At 42.8% G+C, this 25,712-nt stretch overlaps 1 protein-coding gene and 1 pseudogene across 3 annotated transcripts; one reads left to right on the plus strand and one right to left on the minus strand.

Annotated features, from left to right (window-relative positions):
• On the plus strand, window positions 1-24,709 carry PCTP (phosphatidylcholine transfer protein). 3 transcript variants are annotated; one of them, XM_059148606.1, is made up of 6 exons: window positions 1-248; window positions 15,240-15,354; window positions 18,193-18,272; window positions 21,222-21,393; window positions 22,312-22,379; window positions 23,469-24,709. In XM_059148606.1, exons 1-6 carry the CDS (start codon window positions 108-110, stop codon window positions 23,532-23,534), a joined length of 642 nt encoding a protein of 213 aa, XP_059004589.1. In that variant the 5' UTR covers window positions 1-107; the 3' UTR covers window positions 23,535-24,709. The 3 variants fall into 3 exon arrangements, with proteins under 3 accessions (XP_059004589.1, XP_059004588.1, XP_059004590.1); XM_059148605.1 differs by having other exon boundaries at window positions 4-248; window positions 15,237-15,354; XM_059148607.1 differs by lacking the exon at window positions 1-248 and adding an exon at window positions 4,801-5,244 and having other exon boundaries at window positions 15,237-15,354.
• On the minus strand, window positions 2,665-3,620 carry LOC131816653 (probable ribosome biogenesis protein RLP24; annotated as a pseudogene).
• Window positions 24,710-25,712: the final 1,003 nt, after the last annotated feature.

Consider the following 25,712-nt stretch of genomic DNA (forward strand, 5'->3'; position numbering starts at 1 on the left):
TCTGTTCCCTGCCAATCACGCTGGACCACTCTCTCGGCCCGCCCCGAACGCACACCCCAGAGGTCAGTGGCCTCGGCGGCTGGCGGACAACCCGGGGCGGTGGAAAGATGGAGTCTGCGTTTGGAGGCTTCTCCGAGGAGCAGTTCCAGAATGCCTGTGACGAGCTCCAGCAGTTCGGGCGGGTTGGGAATGACTGGGAGCTGCTGATGGAGCACGAAGGTTTCAAAATCTACAGGCGGCTGGACGAGGTAGCATCTGGCCCGCTGGAGGAGCCTGGGCTGTCGCTCGCCAGGGGCACGCTTCCCGGGGGAGTGTGGGGTTCCGGCCGCGGAAGTCAGGACCTGAATTGGCCACGCGGAGCTGGGAGGAGCGAACACAGGGGGCAGTGCCTGCAGCTGACTGCCCCCTGCCGCTGGGAGGGCATCCAATTCAACCTCAGGTCTGAGGGCCCGAGCACTGCATTTGGCTTTGGATCAAGTAGGGGGAGTGGTCCTCTGGAAGTTAAGCGGGGAGTTAAAACGTGGGTTTCCTGAGTCTTGGCCCCATGCACTTTCCTGCAAGGGACGTAGGTACCCCTTCCGGGTGTGTGCCACTGGTGTGTGCCACTGGTGTGTGTGTGTCGGTGGGGGGGGGGGGAGCCTTAGGGTTTGCATATAGGAGGCAAGGAGACTGGGCTTCTCGGAGACTGGGTGGGTGTGCAGGATGATAGTGTGAGTGCCGAGCAGCGTGCCTGGGAAGGAAGCTACTGTCATCTCCCATTTTAGTGGCTTGTTTCTGTTCATGGCTGCCGCATCTTTGCAAGATGCACTTAATACATTCGTCTGAAGCTTTAAGAGAAAGATTAATTTAAAGGGCAGGAGGAATGGAGTTGGTTATTAAGCAAGTCGTCAGGTGCTCCCAGAGGCCTTTGAAACCAGGTAGCTAGCTTTGAAGCTAGGTAGCAAGCTATCCAGGTGGAAAGATTGCAGTGCACCTGAGATCTGTTATCAGTTACCCTGTGACAGCAGCTGCATGACGCATGGGTTAAAAAGTCACCTTTAGGCAGGGTAAGTGAAATCAAGGCTTCCTGGCAGAGAAGTAAGGAGGCATTCTGAGTGTGTGTGTAGCAGAGCCACAGGGTGTACAAGATGAACAAGCTCACAGCCCAGAGCAGGCAGAATTAATTACTGAGTGTAATTTCAGTCGTTGGCTTGGTGCAAAAATGGACATCCTTTCAGACAAAATCCTTTATTCTTCTATTTCATTTTCCTTACCAGCCATATTCAGGCATTTGCCAGGTTTTGTCAATGTGACTGCTCAGACATTCTGGTAACTGGCCCACTTCCCTTCCCTCTTCTTTTCCTTGTGGCTGCCGCTTCGGATGCTACCTCTCACTTAAAATTGCCGTGACCTCTTCAACTAGCTTCCTGGCCTTCCACCTCTCTGATCCCTGCCCTCCTACATGTTACAGTCTGCTCAAGCACCGGAAGGATACCCCGGGGTCTTAACCACTCTGCTTTCAGTGGCACTGTTGGTTGCAGAATTAATGCTAAAACTATCTAGTGTAATAGCTCACACATTGCAGGCTTTCTTATGTTCCAGGAAGTGTTTAAGTGCTTTATAGGTATTGACCTACTCTCCACGTCAGTCTTTTTTTTTTTTTTTTAAATTTTTAATTTTATTTAAATTCAAGTTAGTTAATTTGAATATACTGTAGTATTGGTTTCAGGAGTACCATTTAGTAATTTATTTCTCACATGCAACACGCAGTGCTCATCCTAGTAAGTACCCTCCATCACCCATGTAGCCTATCCTCCTACTTACCTCCCCTCCAGCAGCCCCAGTCTCTTAACGACAGACTCTCTTATGGTTTGCCACCCTCTGTTTTTATTTTTCCTTGCCCTTCCCTTTGTTCATCTCTTTTGTTTCTTAAATTCTACATGAATGAAATCATGATATTTGTCTTTCTTGAACTTATTTCACTTAGCATAATACACTCTAGTTCCATTCATATTGTTGCAAAGGGCAAGATTTCATTCTTTTTTTTTTTCTTACTACAAAGAAAATTTATTTTACATATTGCTAGCCATGAATTTTTGTCGTTGGTTCACATAAATCTGCCTAGTGCCACTATCTAAGTGGCAGGACCATTTTATGTCCACACTTGTATTTACAAAGAGAATTTTGATGACTTACATAAATGCAACTCTGAGTGGGTTTAACAATGGAGATGCAATCTAACATCCATAATGACAGCAATGTAGGAGAGACGTGGGTTTTTTTAAATATAATTTTTAAATGTTTTTATAAACACATAATGTATTATTAACCCCAGGGGTACAGGTCTGTGAATCGCCTGGTTTACATACTTCACAGCACTCACCATAGCACATACCCTCCCCAATGTCCATAATCCCACCACCCTCTCCCTCCCCCCCAGCAACCCTCAATTTGTTTTGTGAGATTAAGAGTCTCTTATGGTTTGTCTCCCTCCCGATCCCATCTTGTTTCATTTATTCTTCTCAAACCCACCAAACCCCCCACATTGCATCTCCATTTCCTCATATCAGGGAGATCATGTGATAGTTGTCTTTCTCCAATTGACTTATTTCGCTCAGCATAATACCCTCTAGTTCCATCCATGTCAGAGAGACGTGTTTTTAATTACCTTTCATTTGCGTGACCTTACTTAAAATATAAATTGAGATTTAGAAGTTTGTAGTCTCCTAAGAGATTTTTAAAAGCGCTTATAGAAAGAGTTAGTGAGATTTTTAAAAAAGCATCTTCCATGTCCACATCCTGTTGTAATTTCTGCACCATTTTTTCTTCCAGGTGCTTTTCTTTGCCTGCAGGAGGGTCCCGGATAAGATGAGTGTTTTGCTTGACTTCTTTGATGTCCTGAACTTTCTCTAATTCTTTATTTTTCTTTAATCCATTCATTATAAATTTAGCTTGGCACTTCTGTTTGATCTCTTCAGCTCTCTTCATTGCAACAATAGTTTTATTCCACAGCTCTCACTGGTATTTGACAGGTTCATTTCTACGTTTTTCAAATTGAAATAAATTATCCACTGTAAGCTCTTTACCAGCTGCTGTACGGAATGCTTTAGTCCACCTGAACTTGTGAGGATTCTGCTTCTTTTTAAAGTTTTTATGACACTTGGATTTACAGAATCTGAACACCTTGCAGTCGTTGTGAACAAACATCATGCTGTGACTGGAGTACATAGGGCCTGAAGAGAAATGACACCTCTCCAAGATTTCATTCTTTTTGGTGGCAGAGTAATAGTTCTTTGTGTATATTTACCACATCTTCTTTGTCCATTCATCAGTCCATGGACATTTGGGCTCTTTCCATATTTTGGCTATGTTGATAATGCTGCCATAGACATTGGGCTGCATGTGCCTCTTCCAGTCAGCACTTTGTATCCTGTATGAATAGATACCTAGTAGCCTCACGTTATCCTTAATATAAGATACTGTAATTATCACCTTTTTTACCTATATGAAAAGGACTATGTGGAGAGGTTGATTGCTGAGGGTTTGAATTGGAATCAGAGCTCAGCGGTCCACTTCCATACCTGTCCTATAAATAGGCTCCTTTCTGCTCTCCCTCTCTGAAAGAAGGCAAATGCTGCCATGTAGGCTATATAGATATTTCTCACCTTATGATGGGTTTACATCCTGATAAACCCATCATAAGTTGAAAATACCTTAAGTCAAAAATGCATTTGAGGGGCACCTGGGTGGCTCAATGGGTTGAAGCCTCTGCCTTCGGCTCAGGTCATGATCACAGGGTCCTGGGATCGAGCCCCACATCGGGCTCTCTGCTCAGCAGAGAGCCTGCTGACTCCTCTATTTCTCTCTGCCTGCCTCTCTGCCTACTTGTGGTCTCTGTCTGTCAAATAAATAAATAAAATCTTTAAAAAAATGCATCTGATACACTTCCCCTACTAAACATCATAGCTTAGCCTAGCTGATCCTCACTGTGCTCAGAATGCTTTCATTAACCTACAGTTGGGCTAAAACATCTAACACAAAACCTGTTTTATACTGAAGTATTGAGTATCATGTAATTTATTGAATAGTGTACTGAAAGTGAGAAACAATGATTGTATGGGTACAGAACAGTTGTATCAGTTGTCGACCCTGTGGCTCACAGCCCCTGCTCAGCAACAGGAGAAGGTACTGTACCACGTATCACTAGCCCTGGGAAAGATCAAAATTCCAAACTCAAAGTACAGTTTCTACTGAATTCATATTGCTTTTGTGATTTTGTAAAGTTGGAAAAATGGTAAGCTGTACTGTCAGAAATTGTTGACTGTACTGAACTAGTTTGGTTCCAACTTACATTTCTAGCTTTTTGTCCCTGACTCATCTGCACATCCCTTGTCCTCTAGCCAGCCCAGACCACTCTACTCTTTACCCCTCCAATGGACCTGTGCTCTTTTGCTTTTGTGCCTGTGAGCTGAGGCAGTGCCTGGCTTCGTACTGTGTATTGTTTTCATTGTGCATTTTTCCGTAGCAGGGCCCGCTTCCCTCTGGTTGGGAGGATTTCAGTGGTCTTTAGAATAGCTCCCACCCTTACTAAGCATACTATATGTCTTATACTATGGTTGAACTGCTCTGTGATGAGGGGGAGGTCATGCTACACTGATGTAAATCACAGGTGCTCCCAGGTAACTGCTCTAAAGTTTAAAGGGCCATGGGATTCTACTAGGTGTGCCCTTGGGCCTCAGCAGCTAGGATGAAGGGCCATCCATGGCCACTTTGAATTCCATCTGTATTAAAATAGCAAGAGGCTCTGTTGGGTCAGGGTATGAGCCCTTTCCTAGAATCCTTACTGGGTTCTAGCAGCATTATTTGCTGTCTGGCCCACTTTGCTTAAAGCTTCATTTTCTTTCCAGGTTGACTCCCATGTTTTACCTTACTCCCAGAAAGGAATTCCTTCTAATTTCTAGTTAAGAAATCTTTTCCTCTGAATACCACATCTTATCAAAAGTGAAATTACCTTGCCTCACAGTCTGGGTAGACCTGCACCTATCTGCCCCAAAGCCCTTTATCTGTCTTATGCGCCAGTGGTGTTTAATTCACTCTTCATGTTACTGTTACATGTCTTTTCTTCTACCCACCCAAGCCATTTTACCCACATGAGTGCATATGGCCTTGGGTCCTCAGGCCAAGGTCCAGCTGGGGGTCAGACCGGAAGACCGGGGCCCCTCTGTCAATCTTCATCTTGATTAATCTACCTGACCATTTGTGCAGGTGAGTTCAGGTAAGGTTTTTTACTGTTGTCTTTGCTTTCCAACAACTGGGATAAACAGAGTGGACTTATCTGGGACCCTTTAATGTTGAAGGGCCACCAGGGGGTCCCTAACTTTCGAAGATGCTGTATTAAGCCTTTTGCCTCAACCCCATCAATATCTGCTTCATTCATCCTGTTTCTAAAGAGCCATCTAAAGATTTTGACTCTGTTGAGATGAGTGCCTTGAGTCCCCCCATCTTTCCCCATTTTCTTGTTAATTACTCTAATTTTTAAAAAGATTTTATTCATTCATTTGACACAGAGAAAGATCACAAGTAGGCAGAGAGGCAGATAGAGAGAGGGGGAAACAGGCTCCCCACTGAGCAGAGAGCCCGATGCAGGGCCTGACCCTGGAACCTGAGACCATGGCCCGAGTCGAAGGCAGAGGCATAACCCACTGAGCCACCCAGGCGCCCCTAGTTATTCAAATTTTTCTTGGCATTCCCATAAAGGGAAACTGAGATGGGTAATCTGGTAAATCTTCTTGGGTTGCTCGAGTTTTGCGGGAGTAAATTTACATGTAGTACCCATGCAAAAGGGACCCTCTTTATCGAAGTGTTTACCATGATTTGTGTAAGGAGCATGTTCTTTTTTTTTTTTTTTTTTTTTAAGATTTTTATTTATTTATTTGACTGAGAGAGAGAGACAGAGAGAGGCAGAGAGAGAGTGCGTGCACAAGCAGTGGGGGAGGTGCAGAGGGAGAGGGAGAAGCACACCTCCCACTGAGCAGGGAGTCAGATGCAGGGCTCAATCCCAGGACCCTGGGATTGTGACCTGAGCCAAAGGCAGATACTTAACAGACTGAGCCACCCAGGCGCCCCAAGGACCATATTCTGTAGATGAGTATCCCCATTGTAATAAAGCCAGGCCTACATCTGGATGATGTTTAGCCATTTATGTTGGTCCAGCCTGAGCTCTGATGATGATCTTTTATTACATGTTTTGAAAAGGTTGAAGTAAGTATAGAGGCATTTGAGTTTTCCACTGTAACAATTAAATTATATTTTAAAATTAAAAAAGATTATAGCTTTTTTTTAAAAGTAGATAACTAATTCTGAATCATGTTCTTGGACAGATGGCTACTTTTGATATACAGTATTTTGATACTTTTTAATTTCCTCCTTTCCTATTAAATCACAGAATTTTTGGACTTTGAAAGTTTCTTTGAAACCATTCTGTCCAACACCATCATCTTTTCCTTTCACTTCTTTTCTGTGCTCCCTTTGCCTGCTCTGTTTCCATTCTCTTTTCTCTTTTTCTCCTCCCCAGGTAGTAATATGAATAACTTACCTTTACATGGTGATTTAATTTAATGCTGTCACGTGTTAAGTTTCCTTTATCCCTGTAAACCAATCTGGAAGGTAGGTAGGGACAGGCTTATTTACCTATTTTATAGTTAGAAATAAGACCCAGAGTCATGAAGTGAGCAGCACGAGACCCTGTGGCTGGTAACTAGACACGAACCAGCCTACTTTGGTAAGCTCAGCACCAGATTTACAGCTTGGTTCAAGGCAAGAGCTACTTTCTGGAGACTGGGGGAAACCAGCCCAAAGCTGCCATGTGGTATTATGGGAAGAACATGGGTTTTGGAAGCAGCTTGTCCTGGGTTAAAATCCCCATTATGTCCACTATCATCCATCTTTTCATTCAGAGAATGTTCATTAGATGCCTCCCATCCCTCACAGGCACTGGGGATAAGCAGTGAACAGGAAGACGCACACACTGTTTGAACGAATGACACTCACTGATGAGAGTAAACGCATGGTATATAATGAAATGTTGGGTGAAAAATGCTATGAATAAAGTAAACTGGCATGAAGGGATAGAGAGGTGATGTGGCGGTGGTAGCTGTGGGCAATGTGATGTGTTTAAGATAAGGGAATCTGGAGAGCCCCTCTGCAGAGGTTAGCATTTGAGTGGAGATAGGAATGAAGTGGGAGATGGCATCATGCAACTTTCTGGAGCAGAAAGGTACCAGACAATGTTTGTCAAAGCTCACGCACATTAGAATCACCCAGGAAGCTATAAAGACATAATCACCCCATCCTGGAATCCCAGGTTTAATTGATCTGGGTTGGGGCTTGGGTAGTCCTTTGGGAAAATTCCCCTTTCATTATTGGGGCTCATCTACTTTTTCCCCCCTACATTTGTGTGTGTTTGAAATTCTTCATAATAAAATGATTTGTTGTTGTTGTTTTTAACATTAAGCCTTCCCATGAGATTCAAATGGACATGCTGGGTTTTAAATCACCATGGTGGAGGGAATGCTGAGTGTGAGTCCCTGAGCCAGGCTGAGCTTGCCGTGTTTTCCTGGGAGAGCCAGAAGGATACAGATGGGTAAAGCTAGGGTTGGAGACTAGCCAGGAGCCAGGCCCCACTTTTTAGCAGGGTGATAAAGTTACTTTTCTTACAAAACAAGGGCAGTATTTACCTTTCAGGATGATACTGACCTCTCAGCAGTCATGAAATGAAATTATATATGGCAGTGTGGTACTCAGACTTCAGCATGCAGCAGAATCACCCAAAGGGTTTGTTAAAATTAAGAATCCAGACTCCACTCCCAGTTTCTGGTTCAGTGGATTGGTATGGGGCATGAAAGTTTGCATTATATTTCTTTTTCTTCTTCTGTTGGTGTTTTATTTCTAACCAGTTTCCAAGTGCTGCTGAAGCTACCAGTCCAGGGACTACACTTTGAGTATCACCGATGTATGGGACATCCAGCATGGTGTTGAGGGACAGAGGGTGGGGGTTCTGATGTCAAGAGGAGGGGAGTACCTTACAGAAGATGTAGAAATGGAAAGATGAGAGTGGAAAAAAGGAATATTGTAAGACAAAAGCAACGTCCAATTGATGTCTCACTCTTCTTGATTTTTAAGTTAGTGGCCACTTGGGAGTGAATGTTGACCTCTGAGCTGTGCTGAGCAGTCAGTCCCGCGGGTAGAGAAGGGCCACAGGCCACTTACAAAAGCATTCCCAGTGATCTACAGTCAGGTCTTGTTGGAGCTTTGGGCTGTGTTACCATCCCAGTGGACCTTGTGACATGCCAACAGACAGTCTGAAAGCAGTCTGCAGGGCTTCAAAACCTCAATTTAGACCAAGCGAATAGTGGTCTGAGCTGATCTGGTTAATGGCTTGACTTAACATTTATAAGTCTAAATGTGTGGCACTGTGCGAAGGGACTGTCTGCATTGTGCCTCTGTCCTTTCATTGGGTCTTCTAATCAAAGAGTGTGGTGAGGAGCAGACAGTTCTTTTCCAGGAACTGTTCTTTTCAATGCTGTGCACCTACTGAATTACAAAACCCCAGCACTCTTAGGAAAATTGTGTTTAGCCAGGCTGAGTAAGAGAAAGTCTGGCCTTTCAGAGGAAACACAGATTAAACTCCCACAAGAACAGATTTATCTCCGTGGATGAAAAGTTTTCAGTACCACCCCCGCAGGAGATATCATAATCTGATTTGCGTCATGAGTGCCTCCCAGATGTTAGGACAGTTCTGCCCCTTCTCTCACCCTTCTGCCTCTCTGCTAAGGGAAGAGGAGTTACCACCATGAGTGATAGAACAGTTATTGAACCTGAGACACTTACCAAGTCATATTTTACTAGTGGGCCATGTCTGAGTGCAGAGCACCCATGTGTGGCACGCTTCTACCTGGTAGAGATGGAGGCCAGCTCTTACGCTCTCTTGCTCATACTCTCTCTCCCTCGTCCTTTTCCATCTTCCTGAGCACACAACTGGTTGGATGTGTCAGAGCCTCAGGTCTTCCCCTCCTCACTTCTCTCAGGATGAACATGTGGTACGAGACTGTATGAGAATGTTGGTCCCAAGATTTAAATTGGGGGGATGAGAGTAGAGGGGTTAGGACACCCCCTTCTGTCTCTAGATACAAGCCACGCTTTGTGCCCTTACCCTGTCTTTTATCAAATTCCTATATGGGATTCACAGGAGGTGACTATTAATAAAACTCTGATTGTCATTGGGCCTTGGGCACCCTTTGAGAGGAGAAGTGACTTGTCAGTAAGGATCTGGACATTCTGGATCCTTGGTCATGATACCATACCAATATCAGGGTGAACCAGGGCTGAATTGGAGCAATGGAGAGTGAAATAAGGTTCTTGCTTGGTCTTCCAACCTTCTTTTGACATCAGAGTCAACATGTGTGGGCAGAAGGAGAATTCTAGTGGACCTCCAGTGGGAATAGTTTGTTTTTTTTCACAAGCTCACCATCCCCTGACATTATTTTGTGAGGCTAGTTTATCCTTCAGAGAAATTATGCAAATGAATATATTCTTTTCTTTTCTTTTCTTTTCTTTTTTTTTAAATTTATTTTGACAGAGAGACAGTAGAAGAGAGAACACAAGCAGGGGGAATGGGAGAGGGAGAAGCAGGCTTCCTGCTGGACAGGGAGCCCAACGCGGGGCTCCATCCAGGACGTGGTATCACAACCTGAGCTGAAGGCAGACGCCTAATGACCGAGCTACTCAGGTGCCCCACAAATGGATATATTCTTGTAAGAAAGGGAGCGTCCGGGGCACCTGGGTGGCTCAGTTGGTTGAGTGACTGCCTTCAGCTCAGGTCATGATCCCAGTCCCGGGATCAAATCCTGCATAGAGCTCCCGGCTCTGTGGGGAGTCTGCTTCTCCCTCTGACCTTCTCCCCCTCCTGCTTTCTCTCACTTTCTCTCTCCAATGGATAAATAAAATCTTTTTTAAAAATTATATATATAAAAAAGGGAGCATCCATGCAAATGTGAATCTTTGAATTTTAGCCTGGGAGTTTTAGTGTGTTTTTAAGACCCCAAAAAACTTAGAGATAGACCTAACAATCTTATCTTGCCATTTAGTTTAGGATAGACATGTTTCCATAGCCACCTTTGGGTTAATAAAAAACAAACAAACAAACAAAACAACTCCAAATTATTTGTCCATGTACTCATTCAAGTGGTCTTTAGGACCTGTTGTGTACCTGACATTATGCTAAGCCCTGGTGATACCTGATGAGTAAGACAAAGTTCATACCTTCAAGAAGCTTGAAGACAATAAAACAGGAATTTTTTATGTTATGTAGATCTGAGTTTCTGACTTATCATTTTTTTTCTTTGAACATCTTTTAACATTTCTTCCAGAATAGGTCTCTGCTGATGAATTCCTTCAGTTTTTATTTGTCTGAAAAACTTATTTCTTCTCACTTTTGAAGGACAGATTCATTGGATGTAGAATTCAAATTGATGGCTTTTTACTTTCAGTATACTATATATTTTACTCCACTCTTTTTTTACATGGATGGTTTCTGATGAGATGCCTGGTGTAATCCACATGTATGTTCCTCTATAGGTCAATTTTCTCTTTTTCTTTTCTGAGTTTGAGTAGGATATACTTAAGACTTTTTGGTATTTATCTGGTATGGTGTACTTTATGGGCAGATTTACTTTGAAGGGTGGTTTAAGTCTACATGGTAAACACCCATGTGACTCACAATATAAATATGAATCTTATGACACAAATCTTCCTCTCTTACGTGTATCATCGCAATACCACAGGAAACTGTACTAACAGTAATTCAATGAGGTTTATTTTTCTCACTTAACAAGTAGGGCAGAACTCTAGAAAACAGTAGAGGGTTTCCTCAAAAAGTTAAAAATAGAGCTACCCTATGACCCAGCAATCCCACTACTGGATGTTTGCCTTAAAGATACAAATGTAGTGATCCAAAGGGGCACGTGCACCCAATGTTCATAGCAGTGATGTCCACAATAGCCAAACTATGGAAAGAGTCTAGATGTCCATCAACAGATGAATGGATAAAGATGTGGTGTGTCTGTGAGTGTATACACACACACACAGAGGAATACTATGCAGCCACCAAAAAACTGAAATCTTGCCACTTACAACAATGTGGAGGGAACCAGAGGGTATTATGCTGAGTGAAATAAGTCAATCGGAGAAACAATTATCATATGATCTCCCTGATAGGAGGAATTTGAGAAACAAGACAGAGGATCATAGGGGAAGGGAGGGAAAAATGAAGCAAGACAAAACCAGAGAGAGAAACAAACCACAAGAGACTCTTAATCTCAGAAAACAAACTGAGGGTTGCTGGAGGGGAGGGGTGTGGGAGGGATGGAGTGGCTGGGTGATGGACATTTGGGAGGGTATGTGCTATGGTGAGCGCTGTGATTTGTGTAAGACTGATCAATCACAGATCTGTAGCCCTGAAACAAATAATACATTATATGTTAATTAAAAAAAAAAAAAAAGTAGGGCAGAAGTCAGTGGTTGCTGGCACTGGTGTAGCTGATCAGTGATGCCAGTAAAATGCTTGCGTCTTTTTACTCTTTATCCTTCTGTTGGTTACCTCTTCATTACAAACAGCTGCTGCAGCTCCAAACATCCATATTCAAACCTGCATAGGAGACCAGCAAAGTTAGCTGTGTATACTGCCACAGAGGTTCTCTTAGCAAGAAAGAAGGTAATGTATGCTATGCGAAATCTTCTGTTTCTTTCTACAGAAGATATTTACTGATTCTCTACCACTGAATAATTTTTACTTTATTTATAAATGGAGCATTACAAAAGTATACACCATGTTTTACAACATGATAAAGAAATGGAGACATGCTTAGAAATGGTTTCTGGAGGAGCTTCAGGAAAGGCAGTAACCTCTTGCCTAAACTTTTTTGGAATCATTTATTGAAGTACTAGTAATTTTAGAGACATATATGCAGAAAAATTTTATTTCTAATTTTTTTAAATTTAATTTTTTTGTGTGTGTCCCAAAATTCATTGTTTATGCATCACACCCAGTGCTCCATGCAATACGTGCCCTCCTTAATACCCACCACCTGGCTCACCCGACCCCCCACCCCTCTCCCCTCCAAAATTCTGTTTTGTTTCTCAGAGTCCACAGTCTCTCATGGTTATCTCCCCCTCTGATTTCCCCCAGCTCACTTCTCCTCCCCATCTTCCAATTTTAAGGAGACCTTACACATCAGTAATAAAAACTGCCCAAATCAAGCTAAGTTTCATGCTTTTTTCCCTATCAAATTGTTTGTATAAACAATGGCACCCAATCCTTTTGAGATGCTCCTGTGCTACTGGCAAGAGTATAAATTGGTACAAACTTCTTAAAGGTTTATAAGCATAAAGAACCTTAAAATGGTAATAACCTCTACCCCCAAACTTCTAAGGAAGTTTTTGTAATGAAAAAATTAGAATTGAGGACAAACTTGGTCCATATGAAATGATAGATTATTCCAGGAATATTTATATTTTAAAAATATTGGGGATGTTGACTCATGAGAAGCATTAAATTAGGTTTGATCTCTCCATAGCTTGTTAAAAATAAGAATACAAGTTCAAACTGTATCATTCCCATTTTGTAACATACACAAGTATTTATGTGCTTAAATATGTCAAATATTAAAGTAGGTCTTTGTGGATTATGGAGTAACATGCCATTTTTATTTTCCTTACTCTCTTTTTTTGGCATGTTCTACTTCTCCTATAATGAATATTATTTCTACAGTTATAAAAAATTCAGTTTTTAAAGACAATTTGCTGAGATCCTTTGTAGGAAGAAATAATGGGCGAAAAAGTGCCTTGATCCAAGAATTTGGGTGGCCTCTACGTTACTTGAAAAGAACATTTAACTGATAAGTGAGGGAAGTGGTACCAAGTATTTTGTTCCTCTGAGTCCTGGCATTTCTCAGTTCTGCCACGAAGGGAGTGTTTAAAGGAAATTGTAACAATAGTTCATTCTTCTGTATTCACGTAAATCACATTGTTGTATTTTTTTCTTCCTAAGAGGGCTTTCTGTTTTTCTTTTTTGTAAAATGTATAGGACTGAGGTCACTTAGGTCAGTGATTAAATTCAGAAGGGGGAAGGGAACCACTTTAAGGAAACAGTTTGTCTTAATTTATCCAGATAACCAGTTAACTCATGTGAGCTGAGATGACCATCTCAACACATAATTATCCCTTTTGCTCAGTCAGTGTGTACAGAAAGTGGGGCCCCAATATGTTTGAATAGGGAACTAATGGTTTCTCTTCCAAAGATGATTTATAAGCAGGTGGGTATGTATAAACCCTCACTATCTTCCTGTATGTGTAGGGGAAAGGACAGAAGAGAGGAGGAGATGTTTCTCCTGATGTCTGCCCTTCCTTTGGGGTATCCATGGCACAGCCCGTGAGGGGTTCAGATCTACTAGTTTGTCATTTGCTGGTTGGAAACCCTTGGTATAAAGTCATATACTTCTAGATCTGGAAGAATTTTATGAATTCAGTTCCAATGCCATCTTCTGTTTCTTACCAGGTATTTTAATGTATCTGTGAGATTCCTGAACTGAGAAGTGTATTTCCCTGGGTTATACTCCCTGAACAAGGAAGCACTTGCAGCCTCAAGATCTCTAGAAAGCTTCACCATGTTACCTCTTGACTTCATGTCACTCCTTGGCATTGGGTTTCAGAGGATAGTTTTATTCATGTTCACTAGTCAATAACATTTCTTTAGCACGTGGAATAATGTGTCATTCAAAAAGCATCATTTTTATTTGCTTTTGCATGGAAATTAATCTAAAAGCCTTTGGGGTTTAATCTTAAGGACAGAGCCTTTAGGCAAGGGGAGAGTCAGGAATTGTTAGCTGCTGTTGGACAGATAATGAAATGTGTAGCATGGCCTACTCCAGCCCAGAACCTCACAGCCTCACCTGAAAAAAAAAGGGGGGTTGGGGGGAGACTCTCTTATACCTTCAAATCTAGAAATGTTTTTTTTTTCCCTGAATAAAGGGGAGTAATGTGATTTGACACTGCTGTTATTTCCTTTATACACAAATTCCTTAAATAAAAAAGAAGCTGTTGAAAAATTTTGGCTTGGAACTGATAAAAACAATGTGTTGGGTTTCATTATGACCTATGGATGTCCAAAATAGTAACCTGTCCCCCTGAATGCTAGCGGCCTATATGACACTCTCACTGGGATGTTTAATAAGCATCTCAAACTCAAAAGTAGAATTTTTGATTTCCCCACAGCCCACAAATCACCTCTTCCCAACTTTTCTCTGTCTTAGAACATGGAGCTCCCATGCTGGGTGTTGAAGCAGAGGTTCTAATACGTAATTCTTCTTTTTCTCTTTACCCACAGGCAATCTGCCAGCACTTCCTGCTGACATTACTTCTAAATATATCCCTAAATCATGGACTTCTCTCCATCACATTGTCACCTCCTCGTTCAGATCCCCATCATCTCTTATCTGGACCATTACACTGGTCTTCAAATCTATCTCCTTGCTCCCTTATGATTACTTTCTACCAAGCAGCAAGAATCGTCTCTTTATTTATTATTTCCCCCAATTAAAGTCCCTCATTGGTTTTCCGTAGTAGTTAGAACAAAATCCTTACCCCTTACCCTGGTTTACAAAGCCTTTTTGAAGTCCGCCTCCCATTACCTCTGTGAACTCAGCTCTGACCATTCTCCCCCCCATCCATGGTTCTCTGGACCCTGTGGCGTTCTGTTCTTTCAGCATACCAGTCCATCAGTCTGAGGGCTCTCTCCCTACCAGGAATGAGTTTTCCTTAATTTTCCATGCCTGGCTGGCTCCTAATATTTAGAATAAGATGTTCTGATAAAGGTTTTCTCTCACAGAAGCCTTTCCTGATCACCTAATTACATAGGGAAACCCCACCAATCCAGGCACCACTAAATATAGAACTTCCCTAATATTCTATTCAAATTTCCTAGATAGCATTTATAGCCACTACCACCACCAATGTCTACAAGCAAATATAAGACTCATGAGAGCAGGAACCTCATCTGCTTTTTCATCATCATGTCACCAAGACCACAGAGGATGTAGTCACTAATGGTGTTGCGAGTACAGCTGTTTTTCATATGCTGTGTAACCCAGCTGTCTGTCAATTTGGGAATCAATAGGTTATTTCTGCCTGTTCTGTTTTTATAGCAGACTGGACTTTATGCGTATAAAGTCTTTGGTATTCTGGATGATTGCCCACCGGCTGTGCTGGCAGATATCTATATGGACTTAGACTACAGAAAACAGTGGGACCAATATGTTAAAGGTGAGTGACACTTATTTTTTTTTTTAAAGATTTTATTTATTTATTTGGCAGAGAGAGAGGAATAGAGATCATAAGTAGAGAGAGGCAGTCAGAGAGAGAAGGGGAAGCAGGCTCCCTGCTGAGCAGAGAGCCCCATGCAGGGCTCGATCCCAGGACCCTGAGATCGTGACCTGAGCCAAAGGCAGAGGCTTTAACCCACTGAGCCACCCAGGCGCCCCGACTTACTGTTTTTTAAAGTCATATAGAAAGTAGAATCTGTTGTTATTCTAGCCAGTAGAAAGCAACCGGTTTAATCTCTACTGTTTCATTTTTAATTTTGGCATGAAAGTCTTGAATCCTAGGCTAAAACATGTCTTTATGATTCCTTGCATACTCTCAAATGCCATTCTTCAGTTTGCTCCGAGGCCTACTTTGTTCTTACTGTAATTTTGTCATCAACCCATATATCCAAGTAGTCACAGAAGGAGGAGGTAGTATCCAAGCTTTGTTTTGGAAGTTGAATCAAAGTTTTAGAAACAACAGGAATGCAAGCAACAAAAACAACAACAAACACAAAACAAGAACATGTATAGGAGAGAAAGTGAGAAGCTGAGAGGGTAAGGGGGTGAGTGGTTCAAGGCCATTTGAGGCCCAGGGAACATCATGAGTAAAGCAAGGAAGGCATGAAACAGCACGGCATGTTCAAAAACTGAGCAGTTTGGTTTTATTGGGTTGTTGGGATAGCAGAATCTAGAGCTAGGGTGGGAGAAAGGTCAGATCCCCAGGGGCCCAGCTTGGCCACCAGGCTACAATGCTTAGATTTGACCCTGAAAGTGATGGACAACTCGGAAAGGCATGAAAGAGGTGATCCTCCTGTCACTTAGAGCTGGCTTGGCGTCCACCATTCAGTCATGGAGGACTAGAACTGCAGAACTAGCCCTGGGGCACTGAAAAGATTCTTGCCAGAGTCAGGGTGCTTGGTTGCAAGCAACAAGAACTTAACAAATGCCAGTGTGAGTAAAGGAAAAAGAATATCAGTTCATGGCATTAAAAAGTCCAGGGGTTTCTGACCTCCAGGACACTGCATCTAATGTTTAAATCCTTTCTCCATCCAGATTTAGTTTTGTTCTGAGTTGACCCAGTTCTCAGGCAGATTGTTATATCATGGCAAAGATGGCCCCCAGATGATCCAGGCTTATAGTCTCACCATATAAATAACCCCACAGGAACAGAAATGAACATTCCACTTTTCTACTCATGGTAGCCAGATTCCCACAATTTGCTGTCATGGCATCCTGTGGATGTTTGTCATGGTTTTGCTCTCTTAGTGTTTTCAAATACCATTCCTGTCTGGGGTGAATTGTGATGTTCCTCTATTTAGGGGAGAAGCCAGATGTTCTCCGTCCCAGTCTCCTTAGCAGCCATGGTTCAGTGGTGTAATACAGATGTTGCCAATAAGACAACATGCAGCTTCAATTTGAGAGAGCACAACATGAGCAAGCGGGGAGCATCACGATCAATTTCCTGGTGATGGTAGGGCTGATGTATCTCCCTGATGTTGGGGGAGATACCACAGAGCCTAGCCATTCACGCTAGGGTGTCTAGTCTAGTCACAACAGTAGCTTGGCTTCTCTGGTACAATCCTCAGGTTCTAAGCCCAACTCTGATCCTTCTAGATATTTGTGAGTTACCTGAGAGCCTTTACTGAACCACTTTTTGGCCCAAACTTTGTTAGAGTGACAAGGCTAGACTCTGGCCAGACGCACCATCCCTGAACAAATGACTGGGCCATGTCTTGCTCATTTTCCCAGCCCTGAAATTAATGCTGAGCGAGTCCTGCTTAAACTACATAGTGAGGAGGAGGGGAAGGATGATGCTCTGGGGGAGAATTGGTATTGCTGGTCCAGGAAGGGGGAGGTGAGGCTGAGCGTGCAAAGGTAACATGGCCACTTCTCCCTTCCTCTCAAGGGCTGCTGTTAGCCTCCTGTGGCACCAGTGCCCTGGCAAGCTCTTTAATCCATGACTTGCTTCTAATAGATTTTCTTTAAAAAGCTGAATTAAATAATGCATTTCCCCTTCAGGAGCTCCTCAAGGGGTTCTTATGGTTACTTCAGCAGCCTTGGCTTAGTTCCTTCTCTAAATGGTTAGTTTGAAGCTTACTGCACAGCTTGGGGTCAGAGGGTGTGCTTGTCATTGAATTCCTTTGCTTTCTCCAACTGAGAGTCGGCTGCTATTTGCACACAATATAATGATGGAATATTAAGGAATCCTGGTCCTTATAGCTGTGGTAAAATGTAAAGAAATAGGAGAGAAGGAAGACACCCAGGGTTTGCCACAGTTATGCCACTTTCTAGCTGTTTAGGAAGGATACTGCCATCCCTGGAACCTTCTTTTCCCAGCTGAACACACTGGACTGGGTGACTCAGTCCCAGGCTAGTTGTAAAAGATCAAGAAATCTAAAGAGAGGTCTCAAAAGCAAAACTATTGGGATTCTAGTGACATCTGGTGGTTGCCCTGATTTAAAAACCTGAACATTCGTTTTTGGATGCCTGATTTTGTTTTATTGCGTTCTTTTTGGGAATCTTGCTTGTGCTATACAGTGCACGTGTTTTGCTGAGTTGTTTTATTTTTATTTTTATTTTCTTTTTCTTTCTTTCTTTTTATTTTTTTTACTGTGTTTTTATGTCTACTAGACTCTGCTGTTGGACAATAAACTTTCGGCATTAATGAATGTCTGATTTTTTCTAGAATTCTGTGCCTTACGAGTTAGTGGTTTATCATATCCTCAGGGGTCATCATACCTAGGCTTAATTGGAGCCCAGAAGCTCCAGATACATTAACTTCTTTTCTTCTCCTTAGAACTCTATGAAAACGAATACAATGGAGAAACCGTGGTCTACTGGCAAGTGAAGTACCCTTTTCCCATGTCCAACAGAGATGTATCCTTCTTACTTGGCTTTCTAAGTGTTTCTTGTGCCCCTTGGCCATAGCCCAATGGTAGCATGCCCAGCAGGTGTGGACAGCATTGTCCTTGATTCTTGTAGAAGCATATGCTAAAACTGTTGCTTCTTATGTGACTTTTGGAGACCTCAGTGTGTGATGTCTGGGCTTGACCATGTGGAGCCTCTGTGATTGTGGTCCTGGAGGGCAGCTCAAACTTTCCTGAGAGGTGTTCTAAGGCTTGAAATTTTGGGGCCACAGAATCGGGGACCTGGAAAGAACTTTTTATAGAGTGTTTAATACATTCCCTCAATCCAGAGGTAGAAGTGGGCACCCAGAGAGATCAAGTGATGGAGGCGTAAGTATAGATGATTATTGGCCAAATGGGAACTCGAATTCAGGCCCCACTTTCCAGCTCTCCCCTTCTCCCCTCCTGTTTTATTGATCCCACATGATCCCTACTTGACCGTTGGCTCTGCAGATTGGGTGTATGTTTCTTCCCCTCATTTACCATTAAAACAGTTGAATGGAATGTGGGAAGTTTTAGCTGACATTCCAAGGTTCTAAGAAGCCCTCTCAGGACTAGCCTAGGAAGGGGGATGCAAATCTGAGGACAAGCAGGGAGGGGGCAGGGTGACTGATAGGTGAGATTTCCACTCCTTCACTGTCCTCTTCAATCACAGTAGCAGGGTATGTTATACACTGAATTTCCACAGAAGATCCTGTCAACAAAGGGTTGTGTGGATTAAAAAAAAAAGTTTGGAAACCACCCAACTGGATGATCACTGGGATCTCTTCTAGCTTTAGCTTTGTATAAGTCTGTATTTCCTACATAATTATTCTCTGGAAAGAGAAGGAGCGTGTTGCTGTGTTTTATGTATATTGCTTGTGTATGTTTTTGTGTCTAAGTCTATGTGTTTTCCTTGGACCCAACTAGATTATAAACTCTATAAGGACTTATTTCTTGTTCACATACTGCTAGGTAGTTTGTACAACATATGGTATGTATTTCAACCAATTGTGGATTAAGTAATCCCTCAGATTTTATGTGGTTTTCCCTGATCCTGCCAACATCTGTGCAAAGTAAGAACCATCATCCTCATTTCACAGTTAAGGAAACTGAGGCAAAGAGAAGTCCAGAACTTTGCTCTGGTTAACAACTAGTGGGTGGCAGAGGCAGGTTTGGAAGCACATCCAGTTATTTCCAGAGGTGGTGACCTTGATCAGGCGGTGACCATGATCCCATCTCTCTGACCTCAGTGTGACACTGATGGTTAGGTGTTAGGGTAGATACTTGGGACTACTTCAAGTTCTATGTATTTGGTTTTCCAATACCACACAATCTGATGATGAGTTTTTTAACCTTTCTATGTGCATGTCTCTCCACTAGTGGTTAAATTTTTGAGAACAGAGAATAGTGTAGAGGAAAAGAACATTCATTTGGAACCAAAGATCCCAGACTGAAAGTGAGCTCATTCTCTGATTTGTTGTGTGACTTTGGAAGTCCCTTCACTTCTCTGGGCCTCAGTGAACTGGTGGTTCTCTGGTCATAAGCCCTCTGGTAGGCTGGACCTTTCAACTTTTTGAAGACTCTGCCAAGTTTTAATCAATACATCAGGTTGATTTTTCCTCAATGAAGTGTCAGGTGATACCTGTCACATGAGATGAACAAGTTTTGGGAGAAAGTGGGACAATTTTGTTTTGAGGAAAATGTAAAAGGTCTTGATGTCAGAAATCCAGAGTCAAAGCAACATCATATCTCCCGCAAAACATTTAAGAGCTTTACTTGTATGTCCCCAGAGTCGGGGGCAGTAGCATATCCTGCAGGGTGCCTGAGTGCGGGCTGGGACCCGTGGGTGCTGCAGAGATTCTGCGGTGGCATGGGGCTATGGTTGCTGCTGTTACAGTGAGTGTATTATGTAATACTTAGAGTTTTAAAAAAATTATTATTGTTTAGGCTTTGAATTCCTTTCTAGTGTGAAACCTAAAATTCTGTTGAGGTCTGTCCAGCTATGAAAGTCTAGCTAGGTTTCAGAGCCAGATCTGGGTTTGCACTCAGGTTCCAGTTGAGCGATGGGATCTTTGGCAAATTTCTTTACTTCTTGGAGCTTCAATATTGTTATCTGTAAGATGAGGATACTTACACCAAATTCAGAGGGACCTTTTCAGAATCAAAACTGATGCTATATGTAAGGCTTATGGTAAGGGCTTAATAGATGGTAACTCTCATAGTTTCTTAGGAGTCAGTTGCCTTCCCTATTATAGTACCATAGACATAGTGAGTGCTCTGTGTTTATAGAGATGAAATGGTTTGGTTATTCTTGGTTAACCAATGTTAACCCAGAGAGGACTTCTGCTTACTGAATACTCAGGTTCTCATGCTCTTCCTCTGACCACTAGGTGTAAGTAACATTGCTTGACCATCTTCTGTGCATAGAGGTCACTAACCAGGGCTTTGCGGGAGGGCAGGACAAAGTGAAATGACTCCAGTGTTTATTGAGTACTTGTTCTGCCCCAGTCTTTCTCCAGTGCCCCCACTAAGCTTGCCCGCTGGGGAATATAGCCCTCTTTTCCTACAGAGGGAAACTCAGCTTCAGAAAGGTTGAGTAACAAATGCAGAATCACACCGTTGGTGAGCAAGCAGTCCCTCGTATCTATCTCATAGTGCCTTCTTAAAGAAAGGAGGAGTAGTTTCCCTGTATAATTGAAAGCCTCAAGGAATCATTCCCAAGTAGGTAATGCATGCTGTCAAATGAGAATATCAGGTTGTATGGGGCCCATCTTTCAGTGCAGGTAGGGACACAGGGCTGAGAAATGGAGGAACCATTAAAGGGAGCAAGGGCCAGTTGGGAGGAATAGAATCATCTCACTTTGCTTCTGGCTTGTAGGGTTTCCTTTCGTTCATCTGAAATGCTGGCATTGATATCATGCCTTGACTAACAGTATAGTACATCTACATCCGGCAGCGGCGAGACCTGGACATGGATGGGCAGAAGATCCATGTAGTCCTAGCCCAGAGCACCTCTGTGCCACAGATTCCTGAGAGGTCTGGTGTGGTCCGGGTGAATCAGTATAAGCAGAGCCTGGTGATCAAGAGTGATGGCAAGAAAGGGAGCAAAGGTAAAGCTGGGGAGCGTGTTGGCAAAGCAGCTGGGGCCACCATATGTAGGCCATACTGACTGTTAGGCATGTAAAATGCATGATGCTTATTCTCTGAGAACGGGCATGAGTATAAAACAAACAAGGAATCAAAGCCTGGGGAGAGACTTAGTTCACCCCTAGAAACCTGGCTTGAGTGCACGGTAGATGTTTAAATCTGACTCAACCCATTCTTTATTGACTCTTGCATTGCCCAGAGGAAATCAAACCACGAGGTGTAGAAATTCACTTCAGGCTAGTTGTGGGGATACATACATCAGGCTTCAGGGGTGGGGTGGCAAGGGGGCTGGCATGACTGCCCCTGAGGACAGAGCTCCTGCTCAGCAGACTCAGGACCTGCCTGCCTCGAGTTCCAGCCGCACAGAGAAAAGCTGTGAGTAGAGCAGGGGCAGCCAGCCACTCGCCCTACGGGAATCAGTGTGGCTTTGTATGTGAGGCAATGTCTGAACCATAATACTGAAGCTGTTCAGATCTGTCACCTTGAACATGCCACCCAACTGCTCTGAGTCTTCATGTTGTCCTTTATAAGTGGGGGTTTAATCTTACCAACTCCCTTGTACTATTAAGATAATTAATGAGAGAAATAATTAAGGGAGAGACTATATCCAAGTGTCAAGCACTTGACAGGCATTTAATAAGTAGCAGCAAAATGTGCATGTGTCTATGTTTTCAAAACTGTGTGTGTATACATGTGTGGGTGTATACACCCCCACACATACATATATACATATTCTGGGAGGCAAGGCAGAGGAGAGAAGTTCTCCTGAATCCCATGTTCCCTCCCTCCTTACTTTCGGGACCTGAAGACAGAGGGAGAATCTTTGCAGGGTTTATTGTTGTCTTTCTAACATTTTTCCTCTTCCTGATTTTCCTTTCTAGTTTTCATCTATTACTTCGATAACCCGGGTGGCCAAATTCCTTCCTGGCTCATTAATTGGGTCGCCAAGGTGAGATCCCAGGAGGCAGGCGGGGGGAAGTGTGTTTGACAAATGTTGACTTAGCTGTCAGACAGAAGAGACACTGTGTCTCGGGCCTACTGAGGCTCTTTTATGAAGCACCTTGGTTGAGTGACTACAGTTGGGTCTAAGGTTGCCAACACCCAGGATGTGAAGGCTGGGACAAAAGAGAAGAATCCTTAGCTGGAATGTTAGACCCTTCCTACCAGCAAGACGCTGCCAGGACCACACTCTGCATCCTCTGGATAGGAGCCTTTTCCTTGCAGGAAAAATGAAAAATGGGGCCTTTTGAACCTCTGTCTGCTTCTGGAGGGAGGAATCTGATAGGCCAACCTGGCTCAAGAGACAACTAGATGTGTCCAAGCTTGGAAGCCTCCAGTTTTGTTATTGTTGTTTTGTTTCTCTGTAAGGAGAGGGGGCTGCAGTAGGGGCCGGATTGCTGGAGACTGCCGGAGAACTTGGCTTTATGGGAACCATTCAGTGCTTTGTAGGAGGCCTACTTATTGCCGGGAGGGCTCAGCACATTCCCTGGGAGAGTGCAAAGCGCACAGGCTTTGAGTCAAACACGTGTGATTTTGAGTCCTTGTCCTGCTTCTGTCTGTATAATCTAGGGAAGCTGTTGATTTCTTCCCTGTGGAAAATGGGGAGGGTATTACCACCCTGTAGAGTAGTGGCAAGTAAGGAAGTATCTGGGGAATGTCTTGCACAATGCTCAGCATGAACTAATAAATAACATAGTCTACCCTTTGCCCCATACCCTCACCATTTCCTAATTCTGTAAAAGAAGTCCTTTCTATGATTACTAGGTTAGAATCCCAAAAGTCCAACCCAATACCATTTCCTGTGTTTTTTCTTTTCAAAAAATAGTCTCTCAAAATCATCTTATCTTTTTACTAGCAAAAACCAAGATACATAACAGTGTCTCACCTGTGCCTTGGGTCTTCTGTGCCATGTTCTGCAGAAATCAGACAGTCATATTTATCATTCTCAGAGTCATCTTTGTTTACCTTTGCCATAGCCTAAAGAATCAGGAGTAATGACCATGAAGACATAGAAGTGACAGTCTCCTTTGTTTTGTAGAATGGTGTTCCTAACTTCTTGAAGGATATGGCAAAAGCCTGTCAGAAATACCACGAGAAAACCTAAGAAAGGAAATCGTGTGTCCACGGAACGATGATCTGGGAGTGCCACAGCCCATCGACGCTCAACTTTCCTTTCACTTTTCTGTCTTCAGAGGCCTGCACACTGTCCTGCACGTCGTCCTTGTCCCTGAGTGTGTTTGCCTGACGCCTGGCTTCCTTTCCCACTCCCCACCCCGGGACTGGCTGCCTTCTCCCACTATTGAATATGGGTCAGATTAGGGAAACTTTTGCTTGTTTATTTTTAAAAAGGGAAGTCCTCAATAGAGAACACAGTCATTCCATTGTGCCATTTCAGGGGGATGGGTGGGCGGAGGAACCATGACAATGCAAGAGCAGCCGATCCTGGAGAGCTGGCTCCTTCCTGGAATGTGGCTTCTTGAAACCCAGAGGGGGCTGCTGGGAGCCCCATCCCCTTCAAAATGGACTGTCCGTGCACCAACACTGGAAGACACTGGCTGATGTCCGTATGCCTTATGCTTTGGTGTGCTGATCTGGCTGGGGTTTGAGGTGATAATCCAGGAAGTGTCTCTGCCGTTCCTACTTGTGGAGGATCATGAACTGTTCTGACTTCAAACCATTCTGAAAAAACACTGCAGGCCTGGCTAAGCACTAAATGTAATAACCATTTTTTCTCATCATCTGTATCTGGATTTCTTTTTCCCACATCCACTAGTACTAACTCTGCATTTTATTGGAAACTGAGGCATCATGACAACTCAGGCAGTTAGCAAAAGTCAAGATGCTCTCACACAGCACTGTGATAAAGTGTCTTTCTAGGCAATAAAATGAATTTCCCTTCTAGAATGTTTAACGATATTGAACAGATAATAGTTCACAGTCAGGGAAATATTAATTAGTGGATTAACTGACTCTACACTTTTTCTCAGGAATTCTACCTAAGTTGCCTGCCTCTTCTACTACCAAAAGACTTCCTGTTTTCTGTTTTCTCCTGAATTTTGGTAAGGCAAAATATTCTGTGGCTAAAAGCACAGCCTTCATGATCTCAGGGAATAATTTTAACCACTGTGTGATGGTACTGAGCCTTAATTAGAGGTCACAGAAATTAAGGATGTAAATCCAGAAGCAGAGGATTTATTAAAATGGGATACATCAGATTGTATGTCTTCTCTCTGGGAAAAATAAAGTGAATACCAATAAATACAGAATGACTTAAAAATATCCTCCTTGCAGCTTTCTTCCTACCTTGTTCCTTTTGTGAGATGGAATCAATAAGGTCTCATCTGTTTGCATGGCACATCCAACCTAACTAATGAACTTGAACACAAGAATTTTAGGCACACTTGCATGCAAGGCCAGGGGCAGAGTAGCCTCATGTTCGGGTTGATACAGGTGCTCAAATGGACATTAAAATCTGGCTACATTCATCTTCAGGTTATCTTTGATGTTGGGCTGTGTCTGGTGGCAGGACTGCTGCTGACAGCAAAAGGTAGGCCTTCATCTTCCTAGGCTCATGCTGAGCCAAAAAGACAGCATTTCTTTCCAGCAGATCCCACACCATTCTATGACTTTCTCTCAACCATGTGCCTGTCCCTTCCCTAGTCACTGTGCTCTCATGGATAGATTTATGCAAATAACTGACTACCTCATATATTTACCAATTTAAAAAATGTCAGTAATATTATCAGTAATGTACCTGGCATTTAATTTTAGATAAATGAAATCTAAATGTCTTTTGTAATAGAGGGTCAGGTTGAAATTTTAAGTATAGAGTCATTGAAACATATGCACTACAATTACAGTTTTTGAGCAGAGAATTAACATGAATTGATGTCATGCAACCCGTATCTTTAAACAGTATTTGAGAATTTGTTAAGAACTACAAAAATGCTACGAATATGGGGTGTCTAAATATTTACAAAAAAAAGAGAGTTTGCAATAATCAGTAGAGTTTTGACCTTTCGGCATTTACGTGTGCTAATTTGAAGACCACAGACTATACAGCATTGAAATACACGGTTATGTGGGAAACAGAACCTGTGAGCCAATAAGTAAATGCCAGAGATGCAGAAAATGTAGAACTGATGCTTTAGAGGTTTTCCTGATTCCTCAGGGTATGCCTCTCTACAAGGGCTGGGTTTATCATTTGGAATTAGCAGTCTAGAGAGCATGTGACATATATGCACAGTTCATGATAATGAATGTGATCACCAGCTTATGAAAA

The sequence above is a fragment of the Mustela lutreola genome, chromosome 15 (assembly GCF_030435805.1).
Source record: "Mustela lutreola isolate mMusLut2 chromosome 15, mMusLut2.pri, whole genome shotgun sequence".
NCBI lineage: Eukaryota > Metazoa > Chordata > Mammalia > Carnivora > Mustelidae > Mustela > Mustela lutreola.

Coding starts and splice junctions, on each gene's coding strand:
- PCTP (XM_059148605.1), top strand. CDS start 108: ATGGAGTCTGCGTTTGGAGGCTTCTCCGAGGAGCAGTTCCAGAATGCC. Junction 18,273..21,221: donor TTCCCATGTCCAACAGAGAT/GTATCCTTCTTA, acceptor CTAACAGTATAG/TACATCTACATCCGGCAGCG. Junction 22,380..23,468: donor TCATTAATTGGGTCGCCAAG/GTGAGATCCCAG, acceptor TTTGTTTTGTAG/AATGGTGTTCCTAACTTCTT.